The following is a 19,899-nucleotide window of genomic DNA, read 5'->3' as shown; positions in this document are numbered from 1 at the left end:
AAACACAACAGTTAGTGTCTCAAGCTGCTCTGGGAGCATAGGAGATGCCAGGCTATGGCCCTTACTGTTCTCTCTTTACACCCTGTCCACTGGAAATCTCCTCTTCTTTTCATTCTCTTTCATTTTAACACATAGGGCTCGGGGATCAATGACTTCTGTCCTGATGTGTGTGTAACTGTCCAGTATTTTCGACTGCTGTGGCATGTCTTCACTTTGATACTCTGCACTCCTTAAAGTCAACAAGAAGAAAGATCACAAAAGCTATCTGTGTTGCTTACAACCAGCCATGGCTGTTCTATGTGCATCTGTTAGCTGACTAATCTTCCTGAAAACCCTGGGAATTAGGTACCTGCATCACTGACACTCTGAAGATGGGAAAATGAAATGGAAAAGTTTAAATTGTTCAATATTGCATAAATATTGTAAATGGTAGATGGTAAGGTTAAGGATCCAGGGAGTCCAAGTTCAAAAGTCAGAGTTCTTAAATATTACTGTGCTGTACCCAGACTCATCCTGAACCAGTTTTTAAACAGAATTTAGCTCATTAACTAACTTATTGGACAGCTTTGGAGCCCACAGGAAGAGGGATCATCAACATTTTTAGACAAAGCTGACTACAGTAGACAGTGAGGCAGTGTGGCCTCTAAGAATTTGATTTGCAGAATCAGAATTCCTGGGTTCAAACACATCTCAAGCTATTTAATATCTACGTGGCTGACTCCAGAAATGAACAGGAAATGCACAAGATGATCCCAGGGCATGACATCATTCCTGAAACCAAAGAAGCTGTCCAAAACTGGTCATGACAGTAGGCAGGAGACACCGGGGAGGGGTTCCAATCGGTCAAAGATAAAGCAGTGTGAATATAAGAAGAATAATAAGGACTTGAGACTGAGACATGTCATGGGGGCACATGCATACACATGTCTGCATATTCACATACATAAGGATGAGGTGAGTCCATCATGAAGCTCTGCAAAGACGACCACAGTGATTCTCAGCCACCTCTAAAAGTTGCTAGTGCATTAACTTATTCTGAAAATTTACTAATAAAGTCAAATACTTAAATATTTGTCTCCTGTTTGTTGGTGATAAGGGGAAGACCTGTTCACAGAAAAATCATAGCTAAATAGTGAAAAAGAGTAAAAATTGGAGAAACCACATTTTGGCAACCACTAATGAAATAAAAGAATTTTTAAAAAATTTTGATTTTGATGATAATCCGTAGGGGATAATCAATAGGTAAAAGGCTATTGTAGATGGATTAGGATGACAGCTTCCAAGCTCACTGATTGATCATGACATCACTAATACTGAAACAAGCTGATGTGATGTTCCTTGGTGAGAAATCCAATATAAATAGCATGCAATCCTTTCCCCCAAAAGTTAAACCCAAATCTAAATGAGCTGCTACATCTCCATATTAGTCTACACAAAATACAATTGTTTTAAAACACAATAAGGATACAGTCAGTCAAAATCAAGATTCAGGAAGTTCCATAGAAAAAATGACCCAGTTTATTCAACAAATAAATAGCATGAAAAAATATGAAGATATCGTTATAAATTTAAGAGACCAAAGGTACCTGTCCACAAAAGGCAGTTTGGGACTTTGGGTTCTGATTTGAAAAACTTTACTGTAGAAAAAGAAAATAGTTGAGACACACAGAAAAAAAAATTTAAGGAATTATTAATTTTGATGAGGGAGACAATGTTATACTATTATCTTTTTTAAATGTTATATTTTAAAGAAGCAAAAGGCAGCATTAGCAGGTGAAATTGAAAACAAAAAACATGGGGTAGATCCCACTTTCAGGAAGGTGGGACAGAAGGGGTGAGGCCAGGAGGAAAATGGAGGTGGCTGGGAACAAGTAGGTGGGCGTCTCTGTTGATGCTGTCGAGGTTGGCAGCTGGGGTGACGCTGTACTGCAAGGTATTACCAGAGGCTTGGTCAAGGGTGCAGGAAATTTCCCTCTATTATGTCTTCCAGTTTCTTATTAATCCCAAAATTAATAGTTTAATGAAAGAAAATAACCTGGCTGGGCCAAGGATAGCTGAAATGAGAGTGGCAGAAAACCTGAATCCTGTAGAAGAACCCATTACAAATTTTCTCTTTCTTCATTTGCTTGAAAATTTCCATAACGAAAAGGTGTTTGCAGAATGCAGAAAAGAATACCATTTCTATGCAGAGTGGAATCATCATCTGATTTTCCTAACTGTTCTATTTCTAGTCTTTCAAAATCCCATAACACTAAGGCATCCTACACATTCTTGCTAACTTTTCCTTCCATGAGACTCTTTGGACTCTGTCATTCCTTGGCTGATGAAGAAACCAGTTACTTCAGGACAAAGTCCACATGTCTTCAGATCCCCCCCCCCCCATCAATCCTATGCAACCTTCTGCTCACCCCACCTTCCCCCTCACCCTGTACCTCAGGCCAACTAATTTCATAGTCCCACAAATGGTGGGACATGATGCCCTTATTCCAGCCAAGCTCCTGCCTGCTACTCCTTCTCTTCTCCACTGATTTAAACCCTACTCATCTTTCAAACAGCATATTAAAACCCACCTCCTCGTGAAACTCCTCCAACCATCCCCTTAAGGTAATTCTAAGGCTCTTCAGAGCGCGAGGACCCTGTGTTGTACCACAGAGTCCATTAGACCCACTGACACAACCCACATACTATATAATATAAAGCCTTGGAGAGATTACTAAATTATAGAAAGAGAGAAGAAAGAAGTAGAAATATTAAGGAAATTCAAAAGTAAAAACTGGAACTCACTGCACTTGAATTTCAGACAGCAATATAGAGAGAGATACTAACATGTGTCACCTTAGGCCACTCATCTAACACATCTTGACACTGGATACAAACACGTAAAATGAAAGATTATACAGAGTTCCCACCTTCTAACACACAATACTGCACTTGTCTCTGGGAATAAGCTCCCCAATGCTTCCATGGATTCTAACTTAGGAAGATCATTCATAAACAGTACTCGTGAATAGAGGCTAAATTTGATATGAAACACATAAAGCAAAACCATATCTCTCAGCCATGAGCTTTTAAATAAAATTGGGTTGATGAGAATAAGTTGCACAAGAGACCCCAGGAATTGGTCCACCATCTTCTAAATACATTACATTCAATGAGACGTCCTAAAACACCTGTACTCTGGGGTAGGTAGGATCTCTCTCCCTATTTTTGCACGAAAAGTCTGCCATCCTATAAGTTGGCACCTACTGTTCAGGATGTATGGTATGAAGGAAGAAACGTGCTCAGTTGAAGAATATGGCCTAGTTGAGAAACCATCACAGTCTCCAAAACAATGAAGCTGAGACCGGCGAGGAGAGGAAGTGCACTGAGAAGAATAACAGGATGGGGTTAGGAACTAACGATAAATACCACTTTGCTTTAAGAAGGTGCTGCTGCTCTCTGAGCAGGCCTTGTGTGTGCAGGAAGGTCATGACTCAGTCTGCCCTCAACTGACTTCCTGGGAGTGTCCAGGCTGGAAGAGAAGAGAGTTGTAAAAAAGCCAGCTGTACCCATCACTGGGCCTCTCTGAAACTCAGGAGAGCTACTATCAAAGAGAATATAGTGAGAAAATGAATGGGGAGGAAGCGTCCTTGTTCTAGAACTTTGAATTTATTCGGCTGATTCCATGAGGGAGCCAGTGCAGTCAAGTGTTGGGCTACGGGATGAATTTAGTAGCTGAAGCACGGGATCTTGGGGATGAGTGAGCAGAACTTTCAGGAACCCAAAGAATAGTCAGGGGGAGAAAAGCGAGTAGCAGCAGTTCACTTTTCTCTGCACTGGCCAGCAGCACCAGGGTCCTGGCAGTTACCTGAGGCTTCTTCACCTTAATGATCCAGGTGGGCGGGACTATAACTGCAGCATGAGCCCCCAGGGAGCAGGGTTCCTCGATGTGATGCAGCATGAAACAGGTCACCTTATTGTGAAACTGAAGAGAAAAAGGGGCTAATAAGCAATTCTGGGCAAAAGGTAATGTCACAGCAAGAAGTTGTAAGTGCATGTACACACACATTGTGCGTACACACACAGGCAGGCACATGCACACACACACAGAGGGAACCACAGACGTGCATGCACACACACACACACTAAGGGCACTTGCTTCTCAACACCACCCAACCAGCCCCAGGAGCTGAGAGACTTTCTTTCATTCCAGTATACAAATTTACTACAATTGTTAAGGAGAAATCAACCTGGCAGGACAAGGTCTGCAAAAACTTTCTACCCATTTAATGAAATATTTACATGAGGATGTTAGAAATTTAGAAGGGTCCAGTAATCCCAGCTGCACACAATTGTGACCCTTCTCTTGTGCCTGTCACAGACTTGGTTGATTAAGGATAATGTGGAGAAGGAAATGAAGGTCAGCCAAAAGGCAAGTCCTACCCTCTGCCTCTCCTTTATCCATCAGAGACATAAATCCTCCCGGGTTCTCTCTCCAGTTAGAGAAGCCAGGAGAGAGGCAGGACATCTCTTCTAGGAAGTTATTAATCCCAGAGGGAAAGAAGTACAAAGAGAGTGCTTCTGCTTGGTTCCTCAACAGCCTTAAAAAAATACAGTGCCCTGATACACTTGGCAAGCTTGAAGTGCTTTCACTTTTGAAAGGAAGGAAGCAAAAGGAGACTAATGATCTTAGCAGCACCTCAGTGTGAGGGGCTTAACTGGGTACCCCAGCTGTGATGCTGGGACTGATGGCTGGGGGCCAATCACATTTGCAATCATCCTGACTACAGAGTGATAGCAATGTGCAGTAATACTCATTTTCTAATAAACATAAAATCAACATTATGCAATAATTAGGGGCCTTACATTTTAATCATAGTGATTTCTTAGAACTTCACGTCAGTTTCTACTTGGTTTATATTTATCGTGATCATATAATTTATCATTTTCACTGGAACAATTTAAAAGTGAAGGATATCACTGATAATAACTATGTGAGAAAAACAGACATAAATCAGGACTGTCAGGAAAACTAGCTAATACAGTCACTGAAATTTTAATAATATTTTTTCATTTTTGCATGTCTTCAAGATCTGCTGTGATCCAGTAGCTAATGACTAATTGATCAATTAAGAATAAAATACTTACTAATTCTCCCTGTCACTAGTTATTTGCCTTTTGCAAAAGATTAGATTTTCCAGAGGAACGTTATTTTGAAAAAAAATAACCTTCTTTTGAAAAAAAATTTAAATTGTATATCTAAAATTATCATTGTATATCTACAATGGTATGGATCTCAGAGACTGACAAAATATATTCTTTCAGATTGTTCTGGAGCAATCTCCAATCTAGTGACTAAGAGGCAAATTCAAGATCACACAGCTTTTAAATGATAGAACTAGGATCTTAATGAAGGAAACTCAACTCCCAAACCCAGGGTCCATTCTTCTGCACCATGGAGATTCACTTACTTGTTTGTTTACCTTTACTGTTAAAATATATCATAATTATAATTCGTGCCAAAATTTTAAAATTATAGTACTTGCAAAATCACCTTCTACAATGTTAAAATGGGGAATTCAAATTTATGTGGAATTGACCAAAGTTCTGCCTTAATGGTCAAATGAGAATCCAGTCTCTGTATTAATTCAGTTGAGTTGAGATTAAAGAGCATACATGTTCACTGGAAAGTGGGGCTGGGTTTCCAAATTGACCCTGATAAACCATCTCACCCTCGCCTGATAGTGACATGGTAGAGCAGGTACAGCCATCTGAGCACAGCTCACCAACAGGGTCTCACCAGGTCAGGAAGCTCAAGTCACCCACTGCAGCATGAAAGTAGCCATAGATGATACAAAAATGCAAAAACAGCCACAGAGAATCCATAAGTAACTAGGCATGGCTGTGTTTTGATAAAACTTTATTTATAAAAATAGATGTTGGCCATATTTGACCTTGGGGAGCCACAGTTTGCCAACTCCCAAGTAAGAGTAAAAGAAACAACAGGCACACAGGTCAACCAGTAAGAAAATGTAGCATCTGGTTTGGAGATAGGATTTAGGTAATAAAAAACAAAAAAAAAAGCTGAATGGGCAAAGGGAAATTTAAAAAAGAAGAAAAATAAATGGAAAAATGACCCTCAGATCCTAACGGATGCATGTGTGCTAATGTATAGAAGAGTTACATTTTAATTAGCACACAGACGACATCATCCAAGCCTAGAGAAATCTAAAGAAGGGCACAGGAGATTTTCATCCATGTCAAAACTGAAGGAACCAAGAACCAAGAGGGTTGGACACCTGCATTAGAGGGGTCTCTCCTGTTGAGCGTGGCTGTGTTCCTAACTCTGAACCTTTCTACCAGGAGGAGTTCTCAGCACTCTAGTGGAGAGGGCAGAAATGTGGTCCAGGAGTAAGAAGCCCTCTATTCCAGCCCCAGGGCTGGAACCAGGGGAGGACTTCCCAATCTTTAGTCCCAGGCTTTTGAACATGTACAAAAGAAAGGGGCGAATGTACTTCTACAGTTTCTCTCAGCTCATACGTACAGTTGTTCTATAGTTTTACTGTCTTTCATCCTTCAAGGATTCTATCTGAGAAAAGTAATACGTTCAGTTAGGATCGTGTTCCCCTGGTGGTCAGGAACTCAAGCACTGGCGGTGTAGTGGTCACATGAGCCCATGTTGCTGTATCTCCTCCCAAACTTACCGCCTGCTTGCACCAGGAACAGCTGATGGCCACGATCTCTTTACTGTGGAAGGAGAACTTTTGCTGGAAGCCCTGGGATATTAGGACAAGAGACAGAGAATTTTTAAAAACACCTAAATCACAGCACATATCAGCCCTGCTGAAGTTCAATGAAGTACATAAGACCAGAACTGTCACCCATTACTATAGTAACCAGGACCACAAGTGCCACCATCAGCACTGTGCTCTCCACCTTCTGCCATGCAAAGAGTTTCTATTTCTGAACCACCCAGAGTGTGAGAAGGAGGAGGCCCTGGCATTTCCTACACCACTAACTTTCCCTAAATCAGCTGCACACAAAAAAAGAGCTCAAAAATATTTCTGATCTAATTTTATTACAAGCAAAGGAAAAGTCACCTGATCCAATGTCATCATGGTCATGTATCTCAGAGACTTTACACCTCTAGAGTCTGAGAACTCAGGAAGACAGAGTGAAATATCAGAGAGACAGTACCCAGAAGTCAGGGTCTGGGAGAAGTCCAAGGGTAGAGCAGGAAATTCAAACACTTTCATCATCCTCTTGGGACGTCTGCTCGCAAAACAAGCAGCTTTTAGTTTTTATTCCTCATCAGCAAGCACTGATGAGATGGATGGGATAGCAAAAACAACCCTCTTAAATGAACAAACAGAATAACTCTTCCATCAGGAACGGAAGAGGTGGTTTTAGTTGCTGCTGTCTTTAAATAATTACCAAAGAGAAGTCTGCAGTAATGCTCAAAGAATTTTTTTCCCAAAGCCCAGTCATTTCTCACTGCCTGTAAAATCTAAACCCCAACAAAGAGCAGTAACAAGAAACTAAACAGGACTTCGGTAAGGTGGTCAGAAGAAAAGAGAAAGATGTGATGGGCAGGAAAGTCATTCTAGGCCCTGGACAAATGAGTCTTGCTTAACATGCATTGATGATTTTAAATTAAACTCAATTCACATGCTATGAAGTGATGGCCCAATGGCATTTGGCAATGTCCATAACCCCTGCCTGTCCACAGCACTGACACACCGTTGAGCATTCCCTCCTCTGAATCTTTCTCCTCTCTTGGTTCCCTGAAGCACTATCCCAGTTCTCCCGCTACCTCACCAGTCTCCTGCATGACATTAGCTAGGACATTAGGACTGGGTTCAACTGCCTTCACCCTGAGATTCCTCTTCTCATCCTTCTCTGTTGCCCCACCATCAAATAGCACTTCCATAAACATGATTTTTTAACATCAGACTCTCTTGGATTTGAACAATTTCTCCATCATCACAACCTTTGCAGCAACTTAAGTGATCATAATGTCACTCCCTGTATAGAAAAGTTAACCTTGAGAATCCTCAGCAATCCTGAGAATCCTAACCTTAGAAGGGCTGTTTGAAGGTTGGGAAAACTGGATTTCAGAAAGTTTTCCTCAATTCCCAGAATAGTTAAGAGTGGCAGGTTGGGCCTAAACTGTTACACTACACAGCTTCTGCTGAATACTATTTTCCTGCGGGGAGTCTGGAATTTTGGTCTGTGCTATGCAGAGGGTGCTTATGTGAACAGGTCTCATTAAAAACTCTGAGCACTGAGTTTCTAATGAGAATGGCAGATATTTCACCTGGGTTTTGCAGCTCACTGCTAGAGGAATTCAGCACATCCTGAGGACTCCCTGGGTAAAGACCCTGGAAGCCTGTGCCTGGCTTCTTCCAAACTCCCCCCATGCACCTGTCTCTTTGCTGACTTTGCCTTATGTCCTTGGGTTGTGATAAATCATAGATGTGAGTGCTCCATGCTGAGTCCCTCCAGTGGATCACTGAAACCGGGGTGCTCTTGATGACCTGACACACACTCCTCCACCCAGGTAATGGGTCTTACTGCCCCTTTCTCTCAATGACAGCACCTTTTCCCCAGAAGAGGACTGCTTCTTGGACACAAGTGAAATTCTGGACCAGCAAACAACCACCCCAGTCTGAAGCACCTGAGAGTTGCAACTGCCCAACAGGAATAGCTTACAGAGAGGACACAACGTTAGTGGGCCAGAGGACTAGTTGTGCAGGACTTTTCAAAGCTGATACTGAACTATTCAAATATAAAATGAGAGGGTACCAAAGAAGACATAAATGACTTCACACTGCAGATACTTGAAAACTTCCTCAACATCCCCCAAGTCATTTTTGAGGAAGCAGAGAGATGGATAGAACTTTAAGACGAGAGCAACAATTTGTGATGCTGTGTCAAGAAAGGGAAAAAAAGGTAAGAGCATGTGTGCTGGTGCTGGCGTGGGCCCTGAGCACCCTGAAATACCTCCCTGTGGTTCCCCAAATCCAGCCGGGCATCCACTGTGTCAACTGGTCACTTCATATCTGGAGTGCGCTCCATTTTCTAACTTCTCTCTCCAGTGACAGACTGCTTCCCCCTTTTTTCTTCCCTGTCACCAGTTCAAAATACTTAAATGACACTTCTTTCCCTACAGATTAAGAAAATAAACTCCTCTTATGGGCATTTTCGGACCATCCATAATTGTCCCAATTTTTCAACATCTATCACCCACTCCTTTCTGTTGTAAGGCCCTGTCATAGTGAGATGGGTCTGATTATATTCCACAACTTGATTTATTCTTTTATGTTTCCCTTTTTTGGCCCCATGCTGTTTATTCATTCCCAACCCATCAGCAGGAAAGCCCACCACATTTCATATACAGTAGTATCTAGATTTTATGTCTACTACAAAATCTAAAAAACATTTTCTAAATCACCTCAATGCCTGTGGTTCTCCTCCTGAACTTGAAGGTCACCTCTACCTCCCCTTGCCACTAACAAGTAGTTGCCCCAGGAAGCTGGTTATTTTATGTGCACATGTATCAGCTCTCCAGTAGAACTGAGAGGTCTTCAAATTAAATGCTTGTTCTTAGCAACTTGGCATAGTTCTTCAAACATCATAGGTGAGGGATACACATTTTCTTATTAAATGAACAAGAAAGTTGCTGCTACCACATCGTGATCCAATCACAAACTTCATGCCATCCAGGCTTTAAACGCCTGATCTAAGACTCCTGAAAATGTGCGTCCTCATTAGACCCTTCTACAAGCGAAAAACCAGCCCAATAGGCAATACAAACATCCGAGAATTCTAAACTTTACTTTTAAGTCTGCAATATTGGGAATGCTGTATAGCTAAAATCAATACAGTAAAATGTGTGACCTGAGAGCCACAGCTGAGTGTCATGATTCAAAATGTACTGAGTCTTAAATACTATTACCCAGGCATCCTTTCATCAACTTGTACATCAGACAGAATCTGGGGAGAGATGACAAAGCTGAGCCCAGCTCTTGAATCTTCTTATTGGTTGGGTGACTATTTTAGTCAGCTTTTTTGTTGCTGTGACTAAAAGACCTGACCAGAACAATCTTAAAGGAGGAAAAATTTATCTGGGGACTCACAGTGTTTCAGAGGTCCCTAGACAGCAGGCTCCATTCCTCAGGTCTTGAGGTGAGTCTGAACACACCAGGAAGGAAGGATGTGGTGGAGGGAAGCAGCTCACATGACGACTAGGCAGCAGAGAGACAGATTCCAACTCTCCAGATACAAAATAGACATCCCAAAAGCAAGCCTCCAATGACCCACCGTTTTCAGCCACACCCTACCCACCTTCAGTTACCACTCAATCCCATCAGAGGATTAAATCACTGATTGGGTTAAGGCTTTTATAACCCAATCATTTCTCCTCTGAACCTTCTTGCGTTGTCTCACACGTGAGCTTTTGGGGGACACCTCACATCCAAACTATAACAATGATATCAGGTGAATCACTTAACTTTTCTAATTTCTTCCTTTACCACCATCAGGTGGGTTATAAGCATCAAGTGAAATAATGTATCTGGGAGTTCCTTATAATGTCCTAAACAGGTGTGTGTGTTGATATATGTGGAAGAGTATTAACCACTAAGATCTAACAGCAGGAACCTCTTCCACCACCTTGCTGAGAAAGCCTTCTGGAGTTTAGGGTGAGTGTGTTCAGCTGCCGCCCTCATCTGACTGCTGGGCTTCTCTTCTGGCTTCAGGGAGACAACAGATGCAATCCACTGTGACAGGGACAGGCTGATTCCAGAAACAAATGACAAGGCCAATCACAACCAGGGCACTGGGCATGCTGCTTATGCAGAACTGTGGGGGCTCCCTTGGAAACGAGCCTGGTGGTCATCCTCTCTGTGCTTTGTTTTGGATTCTAGTCTGGCAGAAGCACAGTGACCATGGCTTTGGGCTTTATCCACACAGAGACATAAACAGAACTGCCTCAGGGCCATCATGGACGACGTTCCCACAGACCACCTGCCATGGGGAGATTTTGGCCAGGCAAAAAGAACCAGATTCCCAATCACCCGTGTTAAAATGCTGGCCCACATCTGCTATTATGGTCCTGACAGATGTCTGACTGCATTTCGAATGACTCTGATTTTTAAGGGCGATTTTGTTCTGCACTATCAAAGAGGCAAATGGGGATATAAGCCCAGATGCTTCGGATCTAACTGACTTCAGAATTAAAAATATCAAGAATACTAAGGGACAAAGTCACTCTCCTAGTTCTTTGGGTTTTTTCAATCACATTGAGCCTTTGGAATGAAGCATTCGAGACTTATTCTGAGCAGCTAACACTCTGGGGCCTCTCTTTCTTCCGCCATCTAGGGCACGTACCAAATGGCACTCATTTTTATAGCCTTGGCTGAAACCAGAAAACAAGAACCTTGCCTGAAATGAGCTGAAAAGTATTCTCTTGTTTCTGTATTGAACAGGGGTTTGAAGTGGAGGGATCTCTTGACCTTAGGCTTCCCTCCCTGTGTGATTTGATTTTACCCAACACAAGTTGATATTTCACTTGCTTCCAAAACTAAGTAGCAATAAAATAAGCCTGTCCATATTCACCTGCATGTGCAAGGCCCATAACTGTTATTGAGGACAATCCCAAGTGAAATATAAGACTAAATCAATTTACCTCCAGTAATATTTATCTTAAAAAAAGAACTTGTAGCATTTTTGCTCAAATACTCCCTATGATTTTTGAACTAAATATATATACTCTTTTACAAATTTCCTGTTTCATCTCTAAAATGTTTATCATAAGTGGAAAAGCAAAGTTCATAATTTCTAGCAAAATGAGATTGAAATTTTAACATAAACTGCTATACCACTCTTTTAACCGTATCTTATGGGAACATAACTACCAATATATATCACTATAACTAGTGAATTGGCACTCACTGATGTAAAAGGAGGTTTTACCTCTTTGAGCAGCATTTTGATAGAAGACCTCAAACTGACTATGTTGCAACCACTTTCAACCAGGTGAAGCTAGTAAGTAACCAAGACCTTCAGGTTACCTAGGTGCAGATTAACCAGCCTATTTGAAAACTCTTCTGACCAAAAAAAAAAAAAAAAAAATGGCGCTTTTGTTAACTTGATTATCCACTCACTCACAGGCTAGTTTGTGTTATTCACAGTGCATGTTTCAATCTTTAATTAGCAAAGCCACCAGGAACCAACCCCCATCCCAAAACACACAGATCACTGAATTTTTCTTTTCAACAACCATTCAGTGCAGTGCTACCAGCTCACTGAGACAAGAATCTTTGCTAGACATGGTGACTCCTTAGGAACTAGGCTAGTGTGATAATATGCCTTTTCCTTAGTTTTTTCACAGTGTAAAAATGTTAGTATAATATTCTAGTTTTTGAAAAACTGGAGTTTTATTCATCCATAGAAAATCTCATTTATCTGAACTTCCTAAATTTCCTATTATGATATTGGTCTTAAGCTAAAATTGTCAAAAAGAATTTTTAAGGTTTTCAAAATGTAAACACATGTATTCATCTAAGTTAAATTATAATGAACAATGTTTTTATCAATAGTAAGCAGTGTTTTATAACTTCTGAAGTTATTTAAAATTATGTGGTTTACAGTCACTACATTAAAATCATTCTTGAAAAACCTAAGTTCTTTTCTACTGGGCTTAATTACAACACACTTTATGGCATTAATTAAAGGCTCTGAAAATCTGCATTGCTCTTATTGTCCATAATATGTGCTTGCTCCAGGGAATAGCCAATTCACACCTATACATTGGCTTTTTATTATTCCTCAACAGAACACCCTGAGTTTCTCCATCCTGATGTGGTTTGGAATTACAATGTATTAATCAGAGCAGCTCAGCCATACCATCCTCAGATACTTCCTCCTGTTTCCATTCATGATTTTAAGGCCCCTGCTACAATCTACAGATTATAAATTGAGTCTTCTAGGGAAAATTTGTCCAAAACTTAGGGCACAGGATTCTCTGTCCATGTTAACACTGTTACTATGAATGTGTCAGTCTATGTGAAGATACTAAGGCATGGCTTCCAGGACTGTGTCTTCCATGAGTCAATGACTGTGAAAGTGGACAGCTTAACCCAGGGCCTTGGAACAAAGGCAGACCCCCCACAACTATGGCTACTGATTCACACTTTAATTTTCAAGTAAACTACAGAGAGCTATGATCTTCACAGTTTATATTTTTATGAGTATTCTAATCTTAGAACAAAAATACTTTCTGCAGATAGTATTATATTCAAGAAGGCCCAAATTACATACAACTGTTGGGCTTATCTTTGTTCTAGAATAACAGGTAGGTTTCTTGTAAGAAAGCATTTTCGTAATGCTGGAAACAACTACCTACAATTATGATAATATGTTCATCCATGAAAATTAATTGACATCTCTGACCCATAATAACCTTATGAAATTATCATTTTATGCTGATAATATTGACCAAGCAGGCTGGTGTTTGGGAAAAAAACAAGATCAGTTAAAATTGTTTAAGATTTCTTTAAAGAAATCATATAATATATATCTTGCTGGTTATATGACATTTCAGGAAATAACTGGTTGTGCTCCATCTTTAACTAGTTGATTGAAGAAAATGCTCTTCTGCTGGTAGAAGTAACTCCACTCTTTTGTGTGTAAACTTGAACGGTTTTGCTGTACATCTCCCAGACAACTAAGAAAGAAACTTACAAACCTTGCCAAAATTATTCAGATTATGTCCTAGCTGGCTTCATGAATCTATGCCAAGGTAATGTTGTCAGGTATATATACCTTAGGGAGAGAAAAGTCTGCTGTCTAGGAATAGTTTTGACTTTACTTTGGGGCTTTACTACATCTGTTCTTCCTGGTAGTATCACTAATGACCTAATAGTCTTTTCATACCCATGGATCCAGTCAGGGAAGATGTAAAGACTGTTAAGAGAGGAAAAATCTCAGAAGACCTAGCTGTAGGAACTAATCAACCTGCATGCACCAGTGGGAGTGGAGAGTTGTCTCGGAGCCTGAGGGTGTGGGAAAAAGGGGTCAGGACTCATAGCTGATAAAGGAGTTTCTCAATGTAGGAACACTCATCTGTTAAAGATAAATTAGACATTACATATGGTATTGCTATGTTTTGGATCTAGAATGTTCCTCAAAGGCTTGTGTGTTGAAGGCTTAGTCCTTGATGCAGCAATGTTCAGAGGTAGAACTTCTGGGAAGAGACTGGATCAGGAAAGCTCTGACCTCCTCATGGATTTATAATTTATGGCATTATCAGGAGGTGGTAAAGGCTGTGGGAGGTGGCGCCTAATTAAAGAAGTGAGTACTAGAGGGAATACCCTTTAGGACTGTGTCTTGTTGCTGGCCCATTCCTCCCTCTGTCTCTGTCCTGGCCACCATAAACTGAGCAGCTTTGCTCCCTCACACCCTTCTACCAGGGTGTTTCTGCCTTGGAGCCAGCTGACCAGAGACTGAAACCTCTGAAACCATGAGCCAAAACAAACCTTTCCTTCTCTCTAAGTCATTTTTCTCTGTATTTATTACAGTGATAAAAAGCTAATACAAATAAAATACATACATGGAGAACACAAGAGTTACCAAGAAACCCAGAAGATGATGCTGACATTAGGATGCTAACACTAACACTAAGATTGCTTTTGAAAACAAAGAGATGGTCCATGTTAAGTAGAAATGCCAGAATTGCTGCAACAGAGATAGAAATAACTGAAATCTCACAGAAGTTATGCTGGAGTTGCTATGTTAGGTACAGCTAAGGACCCATCAGTTGATTAGGATCTCCATGAGGCTCAAAGGATACTCCACTCCCCAAATCAGTAATAAAGGTGCTGGTGAGAAGGACATCACTGTTGAGAAGCTCAGGGCAGCTATCCTCTGAAGGTTAGCCCAGATTGTAGTAAATGCCTTGCAGAATGAGCAGTCTAATAGCAGCTGGGATTACAGAATTCCAGACACATTAGGGACCATGTGGCAGCACTTAATCATCAAAGCAAGGCTGGCATCTTCACAGTAAGATTGATGTTGACACCAAGGGAGTCTGACTTACAGAGAGCGATGGAACTGGAAAATACACATGGCATCCATAGAAGCAAGATGGATGTTTTTGTCAGCTTTGCAATGCTGTAACCAAAAGACTGATACGAACAACTTAAGGAAAAGTTTACTTCTGCTCACAGTTTCAGTAATTCAGTCTATCATTGGCCAACTCTATAGGTCTGGGCCCAAGATGAGGCAGAACATCATGGTAGAAGGATGTGGTAGAGGAAAGCAGCTCAGGACATGACAGCCAGGAACAGAGAGAAGGTTCTGATTACCAGGCACCAAACATAAGCCCAAAGACATGCCCTCAATGACCCACTTCCTCCAGCAACATTCTACCTGCCTATAGTTATCACTCAATCCATCCATTAGATTAACCCACTGAATAGGTTATGGCTCTCAGAGTCTAATTATTTCACCTCTGAACATTCCTCCACTGTCTCACTGAATGTGAGTTTTTGAGGGACACCTTATATGCAAACCAACCCAATAAATTTTCAGATAAAAGGGATATTTTTCAATCAACAATTCAAAGAATGATCAAGAGAGATAAAGGTAAATGCTCCAAAAAATAGTCATAATCTTTGTCCTCTGTTTCTGCCATTCTTCAAAGATAGAACCCATTGACTGAAGGAGAGGACAAGTTCCTGGGAGAAGACTCCAGCAGCAATATGGTAATATTCTATGGTAAATCTGTCCACTCACTAACTAAAACGACCTACAACCATTCACTTGGGTAGTCTGACACTGAGAGAGAAATGTTCAAGTCTCTTAAAAACTATGGGACTAGAGTCCAGGATGACTTGTCTATCCTGGGTATGAGGCAGCATCATAGTCCTCTAGAGTAAAAGTGTTTAAAAAATGGAGAACTGGACCAGGGCTGTTTTACAGAGTCTACTGATTCTACAAATTCATCAAGGTTAATTTCCCTGGTCCTCAATTACATATTTGGAATGTACACACTTGAAAATTGTGAAAGAGCTCGCATAGTGAGGAGGCTCAAATAACCCTAAAACCACTCTCCAAAGCATATCTAAAACAAAACAATGTGAAGCTCACAAGAGCAATAGGTATGAGATGATTCAAATTGGTAATTTTGAAAACTATGATAGTGGTCTTTTGTTTGTTTCCTTAAATGATCTGTTTAAGTGCCACCCTTTAAAAACTAGAGGAGGCAGGAGGCAGAGGTGGTATACCATTACATACCATTTAGATTACCAGTTGAGATACTATAAAACCAAATAGATACCAGAGAATGGTGCTGGACTAGCACAAATTCAACCCAGTATACTCTGATTACAGCTACTATGCCAAATCTGAAATCTTTCAACTTCAAGTATGTGACATGTGGCATTGATTTGAAAAGTAAATTATTTTCCATCCATCTCTGAAAGGAGAATACAAAACTGTTTACATTCATTTCCAGGGTTAATGATATACTATTGTAGGCTCATTCAAGGGTTGAGCTCTTCTGAATGTTATCCTAAAGTATGCAAAGAGATCTGAGCCATAGAACATGCTGCAGAATATCACTTGGTCCACCATATCAGTGACATCATGCACAGTGGATTAGCAAGAAATGGCAGGTGTGTTGGAGGTCTTGGTGAAATAGAAGGTGAGAAGATAAACCCTATAAATAATCAGATATCTCACTTGTTAGTGAAGCTCCCGGGGTTCAATAAATTAAGGCATGCTAGAAAACCCTCTTTGATCTACAAAACAAAGTATTTTTATTTCACAATTTTGACAACTAAGAATTAAGAATAACACTTTGTAGGCCTCTTTGGGTTCCAGAGGTAGCACATTTCACATTTAAAAATACTGTCATGGTTCATTTAGTGAAAGACATTAAATGCTGCCAGATTAGAGTAGGACCCAGAGCAGGAAAGAGCTCTACAGCAGGTTCTCTCTGCAATGAAAGTAATCCTGTCCCTCCATGTTCCTAGAGGACTAAGAGAGGAGAAAAGATCCCTTTGGTGTTTATGACAAGCAGGAATAAGACAACACAGACTTTAGGATTCTGAAACAAATTTGTGCCATCTGCAGGAGGAAACAGAATACCTTTCAAAATCATTTCCTGGTATGTTACTATGCTCTGGTGGAGGAATACCGAGTAAATCACCAGGTGTCATGAGCTACATTCTGTGAGATCGCTAGTCATAAAGTTGGGTTCCCCCAGCCTCAATCCATTGCTACATTAAGTGGGACTCTCTGGGACCTGGTATGAGTAGTACCAGGATGCATGAGTAAGTAGCTCAGAATCCCATGTCATCCATTACTACAGTACTAGGTTTCTCATTCAATTCACACCTATGAAATTATGGGAATCCCTAATGGCCATCTGAAAGAGGAGAAAAAAGCTGAGATTGGGTCATAAATAGGTCAACTGTATAAGTCCCAGCCAAAAATGGACTCTTGCTGCACTAAAGCCTACTCAGGAGTGGCCCCTAGAGACATAAGTGAGAAGAAATTCTCCAGTGAGCATAACTTCAGGTACACAACTGTGTAAAAAGATAAATGGCCTGATTTAAGAATATATAATGACGTACAGACCATGGTGAATGGTTTGGCTATATAGTCAGGGACCAGGAAGGAAACAAGAGGTCTGGGGAAGAGGTGGGTAGATGATATATGAGGTTAAATACAAAGAGTAAAAGTAATCATTGCATGTTGATGCCCACCAGAGAGCACTCACCTTGTAAGAAATAAAAACTTAAGACATAACCCAGGCACCACTCTCTGTTATGAGCCATCCATTGATAGCACCACAGACTCCTAAGTGGACGACCCATGGTGGCAGTATAGGACGTTATGCCTGCATTCAACAGCAAGGGCTTCCATTCACCAAAACTGAGTTAGCTACTGCCACTGCTTAATGACTCACCTGCCAACAAAAGGCACCCAGGCTAAGCACCTAATATGACACATCCCTTAAAGGAAACAACTAACTACTTGATAGAAAATTGATGACACAGAACCCCTTCCACTCCCAGAAGTGGCAACAATTCACCTTCACTAGAGACAACAAATATACAGTGTTTGACCCATCAGTGTATGATCCCGCAAAACACTGTGTCAGATCAAAGAAACCACTTTAGGACAATCAGGCTGCTTCGGGGGCATGTGTCCATGAGATGCACTGGTCTTATCACATCCATACCACCCAGAAGCTGCAGGACTGACACAGTCTTTGGAAGGCACGTATAAGTCAGGTTTGAGTGTTCGAAGGATACCCTGTGAGCACCACCGTCCACACCCACTCACAAATCCATGGGAATTTTACATGCTACATCTCCATGGCAAAACACAAGGTTGCAGAAACCAAGGAGTGGAAGTAGAGTGGCCCTGTCTACCACCATTTCCACTGACCCACTCAGGGAATTTCTGGTTCTCATCTCCACAACTCTGGCCTCTAAGGATCTGAATACCAGAGGGAGAACATCTTCAACCATAGGCCATAACAGGGAACTCTCAAACTTTACTACTGAGCCCAGTTAATTTGGAATTTTTGTGTCAAGAGACTAACAGATGTAGGAAAGAATTATCAGACCAACAGAAGAAACTGACCCCAATTGTTAGGTAGAGGTACAGCTGTTACTTGACAAAGGAGGCTGGAAGAATATATTTGGTACCCAGGTGATCCACTGAGGCAACCTTTGTAACTCTGAACAATTTTAATGAAAGACTCATGAAACACTCAAGACCAGGGTAAGCATCCTGCAACCCTGCCATCAGGCCAGTCACCTAAACCAGAAGCACTAGTTGAAAGTAAGATGAATCCAGGATGGTTCCTCCAACAGCACTAGACTGGTAGATATCAAAAGGGAATGTTGTTTTACCACAGTTGTTTTTAATCAGCTGACACTACAAAATGATTAAGAATTATTACATCTCTAAATTAGATCCTCACCACAGCAACTGAAGGACTTCCTGAGCAACGTGTGTTAACCAACTTGAAAGTACTTCGAGACTTACCTGACTTGTTTAATCAACTGTTGGTGCATTTTGGACTAGTTCTACCCTATAAAGAGTGAAGAACCTTGACTTTTGCTTCTCAACTAACTACTCAGAATGTTTTTCTCTGCCTACCTAGTAAAACTAAGCCCCATTTTTGTTTATCACTATAATGGTCAATTTTTAAAATATATAATCAGGCTTTCTCTTTTGAAATCATATTTCATTGCACTATATTTTTAATTGAAGGAGTGTTTTCTCCTGAAATCAATATTCAAGTGTCTGATACACCCATGCCTTTAAACCAGGGCAGATTGGAAAGGAGCTTTTCTTCATAAAGTGATTCAAGAAATCTAGTTTGAATGGGAGGTAATCACAGATTCAGTCCCATAAAAAAAAGACTAGGAATCAAAATTTCAGATTCATTGAGAGACTTATGTCCAGGTTCAGCTTCTGAGAAAAATGAGGGGAAATATATAGAGGCCAATTTGGCTCCACTGAGAAGGTCAGGGAGAAGGATGGAGACCATGTGTCTCTGAGGACCAGCTGCCTCTTGGGAACAGAAAAGCCATGAGCAGAAGGGAAAGGGGTCATTTGCTCAGACACCTGAAACCTCCAGGACCTCAGAACTGTGACAGGAAGTGGACCCACTCCTGCTCTGGCTCCAGATTTGGGCCTCTACTCCACATGGGTGACTTGGAGTCACACACTCTAGCAGCCCCAGGCCCAGTAACCAGAAGCGAGCACGAGGAAAGAGCAAAGGATCTCAGACCAGAGCACCACCTCAGCTCTAACCCCTAGGACAAAACATGACAAAGACCAGGGGGACAGTGACAGCAACAATATGGCTCCACAGGTGACAACTGAGAAACA

At 41.0% G+C, this 19,899-nt stretch overlaps 1 protein-coding gene across 3 annotated transcripts in view; it reads right to left on the bottom strand.

Annotated features, from left to right (window-relative positions):
• DGKI (diacylglycerol kinase iota) overlaps positions 1-19,899 on the bottom strand; it is a 432,523-nt gene that overhangs the window by 219,976 nt on the left and 192,648 nt on the right. The window contains exons 7-8 of one of the 3 annotated variants that reach the window (XM_079150095.1): positions 6,684-6,755; positions 3,848-3,964 (exon numbers count right to left, since the gene is read on the bottom strand). The exons of 1 other annotated variant lie outside the window; for it this stretch is intronic. In XM_079150095.1, the coding sequence (XP_079006221.1) occupies positions 3,848-3,964; positions 6,684-6,755 (189 nt within the window). The remainder of the gene's footprint in view (positions 1-3,847; positions 3,965-6,683; positions 6,756-19,899) is intronic. One more of the 3 variants, XM_079150096.1, reaches the window with a different exon arrangement.

The sequence above is a fragment of the Sciurus vulgaris genome (genome assembly GCF_902686455.1).
Source record: "Sciurus vulgaris genome assembly, chromosome: 8".
NCBI classification, from domain to species: domain Eukaryota; kingdom Metazoa; phylum Chordata; class Mammalia; order Rodentia; family Sciuridae; genus Sciurus; species Sciurus vulgaris.
This window is presented reverse-complemented; position numbering and strand designations above follow the sequence as displayed.